Source organism: Gekko japonicus, unplaced genomic scaffold (genome assembly GCF_001447785.1).
Source record: "Gekko japonicus isolate JY-2015 unplaced genomic scaffold, Gekko_japonicus_V1.1 scaffold4325, whole genome shotgun sequence".
NCBI lineage: Eukaryota > Metazoa > Chordata > Lepidosauria > Squamata > Gekkonidae > Gekko > Gekko japonicus.
In genome coordinates, this window is record NW_015167674.1 from 9,570 (window position 1) to 16,633 (window position 7,064).

General features: G+C 50.3%; 1 protein-coding gene across 1 annotated transcript in view; it reads left to right on the plus strand.

Annotated features, from left to right (window-relative positions):
* The first annotated feature begins 200 nt into the window (after window positions 1-200).
* LOC107112923 (protein THEM6-like) overlaps window positions 201-7,064 on the plus strand; it is a 14,068-nt gene continuing 7,204 nt past the window's right edge. The window contains exon 1 of the mRNA XM_015414132.1: window positions 201-717. Coding sequence (XP_015269618.1) covers window positions 202-717 — 516 coding nt within the window. The 5' untranslated portion in view covers window position 201. The remainder of the gene's footprint in view (window positions 718-7,064) is intronic.

Genomic DNA, 7,064 nt, shown 5'->3' on the forward strand with positions numbered 1-7,064 from the left:
TGGGATTGAAGCAGAGATACAGTGTGTGGGCAGTTAGACTTCAAATGCTACCTTGGGTAAGAATGAGGCCGTGGGAGACAGTTTGTAAAGGTACAAGAGAAGGGTGGTGCCCAGGTAAAGAGGTGGAGTTCGCCCAAGGAGTCTGGTGTTTCCTTGACCATCTCCCCAGACAAGCAGGTCACTCCTCTGCCGCTCGACAAGATGATCTGGCTTCTATCGAGCTTCCTGTGCGTTACTTTTCTGCTTCTCCTCTGTTTCTCCGATATATGGTTTTTCATGAGAATAGGATTCCTTTACTCCTATGCCTGCTTCTGGCAGACGCTCCCCGAGGACATATTCGAAACACTCGTCCTACGAAACCTCGTGCTTACGTCCGACTTGGATTACACGCTGCACATGAACAACGCCCGCTATTTGCGCGAGGCTGACATTGCCCGCTGTGTCATCTTTGCCCGATACCGGCTCGTTCGGGCACTCAACGTTTTAAAAGCCGCCACTGTCCTATCGGCTTCTTGCAGCCGCTTTCGCCGGCCGCTGAGTCTTTTTGAGCGCTTCAGTATCCACACGCGGATTTTGGGTTGGGACGACCACGCGTTCTACCTGGAGCAGAAGTTTGTCACCTGCCAAAAAAACTTTGTCGCCGCCGTGATACACTGCCGGCACCATGTAACGGGCACGACTCCAGTGGCACTTGTGGAGTTAATTATGCGGAAAAAGGTAAAAAGTCGGGCACGGGACGGTTGTTTCTGATTTTAAAGAACTTGGCCTTGAAGGTCGATTTGGGGGCGTCACCGTGTTGGTCTGAAGCGACAGAACAAAGTTTGAGTCCAGTGGCACCTTTAAGACCAACAAAGTTGAAGACCAATAAGCTTTCATGCATGCCCATGAAATTATACCCAGAATTCAACTTTGCTGGTCTTAAAGGTGCCACCGGACTCAAACTTTGTTCTTTCGCTTCAGACCAACACGACGAGCCACCTGAATGAAAACTTTGGACAGTAAACATTTATTGTGTGCTCTGTTAATGCTCAGAGGTTATCCTACATCCACTTTCACAAGGAGGCAAAAGATCGCAGATCAGATTCTCCTACTTGGCCTGCAGTCTGCCTGTCTGGGGACTGGGGTTTGTCATGAGTGTAGAGCAGTCGCCAACAGAACCAAAGAGTTGGTTTTGTGGCCACCAGGTTCACGTAATTTTCTTTCTCCCTTTGCTCAGAATTTGTTAGAAGACTTTTCTTCAAATTAAGAACCCAAAAGTTTCACTGGCAACTTACCCTAAATGGGCTGGGCAGGGAATTGTTGAGAAGCACTCTTCTGGGACCTGAGTGCAAGTCCTTGTAGGAGCTGCAGAGAGCACGATTTATTTACCAACAGCGCAGTCCTAAGAACAGTTTCCTGGGCGTAAGCCGGGGAATTGTTGGGAAGCGCTCTTCTGGGACCCGAGTGCAAGTCCTTGTAGGAGCCGCAGAGAGCACGATTTATTTACCAACGGCGCAGTCCTAAGAACCGTTTCCTGGGCGTAAGCGCCATTGAGTAGACCTGAATGTGTTTTGAGCAGCTTGCTTAGGATGGGTCTCCAAGATACTGAAGGCAACGATCGGAACCTTTATTCTAAGTAGGAAGGTCCCTTACCTGCTTTCTCTTCCATACTGATATTGATCAGACATGCACATGAATAGCAGGAGAGAGGCTCAAAGCTCATTATGGTCCATGTGAAAACCAGAGATGTGTGACTTTCCTCTGTTCCGCTCCAAAGGTTTTCTGGCATAGGCTGAAGAATGTCTAAAACTGGTTTTGGGATTGGCGTGCATGCAGTAACTGCATTTGCAGTTTTTACCTTCTCTTTTTCCTGCTGGTGACCGGTGCGCTTTTAGCACGTATCAACATAGTAAAGAAAAATGACATTACATGATTTTGTGCGGTGCTTTAATCGACCCACTAGTTTGCATTGGTAGATTTGAGGCCAGGAGAGCCCGTTTGTTGTAGTAGTTAATAGCGGCAGCCTCTAATCTGGAGAACCGGGTTTGATTCCCCACTCTACTCCCTGCAGCCAGCTGGGTGACCTTGGGTCAGTCACAGTTCTCTCAGAGCTATCTCAGCCCCACCTACCTCACAGGGTGTCTGTTGTGGGGAGGGGGAGGGAAAAGGAGTTTGTAAGCCGCTCTGAGACTCCGAGTGAAGGGCGGGGTATAAATCCAATCTCCTCCTCCTCTTCTTCTTCTTTTTCTTCACCAACAAGAATGTTGGGGTATGAGCTTTTAAGAGTCAAAGCTCCCTTCCTCAGAAAATGAGAAAATAAAAGACAGAGTGAAAACAGAGTCAGACAGTATGTGCACTGCTGGCTAAACGAAGTCTGAAATGAAAAGTGGCAAGATGGTGGGTCATCAGCGTACTGTTACTGCTCCAGAAATAATTCGGAAGCCCACCATACAAGATGTTCTTCTTCATAGCGGCCAGGGGTCATTTCGTAGAAAAAGAGGTGCAGGAGCTCATTAGCATAACTCATTAGCATAACTTGCTTGCATATGCCACACCCCCTGGCATCACCGGAAGTGTGTCAGAAGGCAACACCCACCGCTCAGGCTCCACTGGATTGTTTTGGATTGCTAGCTATTGAGGGGGGCGGAACGCGCAGATCTGCCCTCACAGAGGAGGGAGAGCTTGTACCTGAAGGTGGGCCGGGGGTCGGGCTCTGCAGCTTACCTGGCTGCTTCTTGCTCCTGATGGCCTGATTGAGGACTGCTGGGAGCAGGGGGTGGGGCTTGTTGCCTGTGCCCGCCCCCTGGGCTCCTTACTGCCGGAGCTCCGCTCCTGTGCGCTCCCGCAGGAAATGACCGCTGATAGCGGCCAACATGCCTTTAAGAGAAAGATCGGGCAGATTTACTGGAGGGTGGTGGGCAGTGTTCCCTCTAAGCCGAGTTAGGGTGAGCAAGCTCACAGTTTGTTTTTTTAGCCTCCGGCTCACACATTTTTGCCTTCGCTCAGGAAGGACGGCTCCCGAGCGAACTGATTTATGCAGCAGCCGAATCGCTCGCTTACAGCTTTAATGCCAGTAAGCGCACAAAGTAGAATTTTTGCTCTCAAGACTCCACAGCGTAAAGGGAGCATTGGTGGTGGAGCAGGTTGACCAACAGCGATGGGCTTGGATTGCCAAGCGGAATCCCCATAGCGCCAGGTAGTATACTTCATCAGATGCTTGGATCCAACAAACCGAGGTTGTCACGTTCAGCCATTGCTTGTGGGGTCCTCAGAAGTGTCTGCCTTATCAACACTGGAAAGACAACGCTGGACGAGACCGATCTTTGTTCTGACCCGGCAGAGGAATCCTTAGGTTTCCCAACAGCACTGGGATGCCTCCCCTCTTCTTCCCCAATGCCATGCAATCTCATTGCTCCAGCTTTTCAAACCCATGCAATCATTCCTGCCCAAAACACTCTCTGGCCCCGGTCACACTGGGGAAAATAGGCGCGGCCAAAGTGCGGCTTTTTTGAGCCGCACCAAAAGAGAAGCGTGGCGGCGGGGTCACACATCCGCCCCTGCAGCGGATTTTCGGTAAGTACTAGTGTTTTGTAGGGTTTTTCCTGATCCGCATCTTCGGCCAGAAGAGACGGATCGGGGACAGGTGCGCGCCGCTTCCCAGATGTTGTGGTGTGATCGCGCCCGCTTGATGCGCCCCCGATCCGTCCCTCTTGCGGATCAAAGCCTCCCTTTATTTATCTATCTATCTATCTATCTATCTATCTATCTATCTATCTATCTATCTATCTATCACATTTATACCCCAACCTCCCCGCGGAGCAGACTCAGGGCGGCTTCCATACAAACATAAATACAACTTAAAATCACACAACGATTTAAAAATCAGATAAAACAGATACGAATACAAAGTGCTGGCGGCAATTAAAATTAACTTAGATGGCACAGTTTCAAGATGGATTTCCGCTTCTCAGATGTTCTCAGATGTTCTTCTGCTCGTAATTTCTTGTGGCATCAGCTCGATGTTAAAACCGCGGGCCCGGGCTCTATGGCAGCGGCGGCCCCTAATTAAATGCCTGGCGGAAGAGCTCCGTCTTTCAGGCCCTGCGGGACTGTGAAAGGTACCGCAGGGCCCGGATCTCCTCCGGGAGCTCGTTCCACCAGGTAGAGGCCGCCACTGAAAAGGCCCCGGCCCTGGTAGTAGCTAGCCTGGCCTTTCTCGGGCCAGGGAGGGTCAACCGATTTTGAGACCCAGACCGTAGTGATCTCTGGCGTATATTCGGGGAAAGGCGGTCCCGTAGGTATGTCGGACCCCGGCCATATAGGGCTTTAAAAGTAAGAACCAGCATAGCTCTAGAGATTAAGACATTCGAATTCCTTATGATGAGCCTTTTTTGAGCTCAGCCCAGTCCATTATACAGGGTGGCACTGTATGTGGCGGAAAAGTGGGCACGCCATTCCCTCCTCTGCCTTGCAAGTGACGCAAGAGATGAGGAAAGCACCCCACGATGGCCATCAATCACACGGAGGCCTCGCCCGTGTGGTTTCGCGACCTCAACATGGGGGCACAGGGGTCACGCCAGCAGCCCCTCCTTACCGGCTGGTGTTGGCACGGTGTGCCTAGCTGGCACGTCATCTCATCCGGGTGGCGGAAGAGGCAAGGACGTGCCCTCCTCCTCCACCATGCGAGGAGGACCGCTGCCCTAGGTAGGGTGCCGTATCAAAAGTGCATTAGCAGAGCGTAGTTTATGCAAAAAAAAAACCCAAACCCTTGTCTCCGGGTTAATCTACAGATTAAATGAAGGGAATTTGCATCCCTAACGACGCAGTGGGAAGAAGGGGAAGTCAGCAGCTGGGACGAAGAGCAGAGCCCTGACAGCTAGAAAGCCCTGCCCGGCTTAGTCCTTACCACATCACTCAAACTCTGCCCATGTATTTCCCAGTAGCTGTTGCTCAACGTCAGTGTTGTCTGCTCGATCTGCCAGCAGATTTCCGGGGTCTCAGGCAGAGGTCTTTCAGGAGTCCGGGTCATCAGCTACGAAGCCCACCGTGGCCTCGGACCCCAAATCTATAAGACCACCTTTCCTGCTATGCTCCTCTGTGGCACCATCACTCATGTGAGCAAAGCCTTTGGAGCACATGGACACCTGGAGTTGTCTTTTACTAAATCAGGCCCCATGGTCTGTCAAGGTCCGCACTGTCAGAATGGGGTCACAACCACCGTTCTCTCTCATCGAGGACTAACTAGTCCTTTTAACTGGGGATGCCAGAGATTGAGCCTGGGAACAGTGTTCCCTCTAAGCTGAGTTAGTGTGAGCCAGCTCACAGTTTTTTAGCCCCCGGCTCACACATTTTTTGCCTTAGCTCAGGAAGGATGGCTCCAGAGCAGTGTTCCCTCTAAGCTGAGTTAGCGTGAGCTAGTTCACAGTTTTTTAGCCTCCGGCTCACAAATTTTTTTTGCCTTAGCTCAGGAAGGATGGCTCCAAAGCAGTGTTCCCTCTAAGCTGAGTTAGTGTGAGCAAGTGCACAGTTTTTTAGCCTCCGGCTCACACATTCTTTTTGTCTTAGCTCAGGAAGGATGGCTCCAAAGCAGTGTTCCCTCTAAGCTGAGTTAGCGTGAGCTAGTTCACAGTTTTTTAGCCTCCGGCTCACACATTTTTTTTGCCTTAGCTCAGGAAGGATGGCTCCAAAGCAGTGTTCCCTCTAAGCTGAGTTAGTGTGAGCTAGCTCACCGTTTTTTAGCCTCCGGCTCACACATTTCTGTCAGCTCAGAAGCAAACTAATTTATGCAGCAGCCAAATCGCTCGCTCACAACTTTCATGCCTGTAGTTCACAAAGTAAAATTTTTGCTCACAGGACTCCACAGCCCAAAACGAGCATTGCCTGCATCCTTCTGCATGGTAAGCGGATGCTCCGCCACTGAGCAATGGTGTGCATGGATAACCTGTAAGGAAGACAAGAGCAGGGTTTCTGTGATGCCCGACAAGGTTTCTTCTGCCCTGTTCTGCTTCGTCCCCAGCACGCAATAGGCACCAGTCTTCCTTGAACATAGCTGTAGCCAGTTTGGTGTAGTGGTTAGGAGTGTGGACTCTAGTGTGGGAGAACCCGGTTTGATTCCCCACTCCTCCACATGCAGCTGCAGGTGTGACCTTGGGTCAGTCATAAGTTCTTTCAGAGCTTTTCTCTCAAGGGCAGTTCTCGGGAGAGCTCTCTCAGCCCCACCTGCCTCACAGGTGGTCTGTTGTGGGGAGGGGAAGGGAAAGGAGTTTGTAAGCCACTCTGAGACTCCTTCAGGTAGTGAAGGGCAGGGTATAAATCCAATCTCCTCCTCCTCCTCCTCCTCCTCTTCTTCTTCTTCTTCTTCTTTTTCTTCTTCCTAGACCTGATTTGCCAGCAGGGCCTCCATAGCTAAATGCCAGGGGTCACAAAAGGATCCTTAGAGCCTGTTCTCTCTACGTGCCCACACACACGCGCCGCGCACACACCCTCTGTCCCAGCAAAAATCCACAGGTGTAGGAAAGAATCGTTAACACCCATATATGAAGTCGTTTTAAAGAGGGTGTGTAGGAGAACTTCCTGTATGAAGGTGAATGTATGAAGTGGCAGGTAGAGACACACCACGGAAGGGATGGGATATTCTTCTTTCCCCACCCACCACAGGAAGGGATGTAGGAAGAAATCAAAACACTACTACCCATACAGTTAGCGCATGCAGGCTTAGAACAGCATTGACAGCAGTGCGTTTCCAGACTATGCCGACAGAATTACTCCTGGGACGATACTTAAAAATACCCCAGGAACAACGTATTTGTATCTGTAAAACGTCTGTGGAGGATTTTTTTTCATTATGTCACGGTCCGCCCATTGTACTGGGAACCGAGATATAATCCTTGACTGCAATAATAGATCGATTGGGGGGGAAAATTCTGACACTGATAAATTAATATTTCTGCTGTCAGACGCAGACCCTACAGGAAACTGTAGGGTAGCACTCTTCGCCTTAGCGGCTAGTAAAATCAGGGCCAAGAACACAGAAAAATGAAATTGAACTGTAAAACGGCAATGTTTGAGGCTGTGTATGTGTTTCT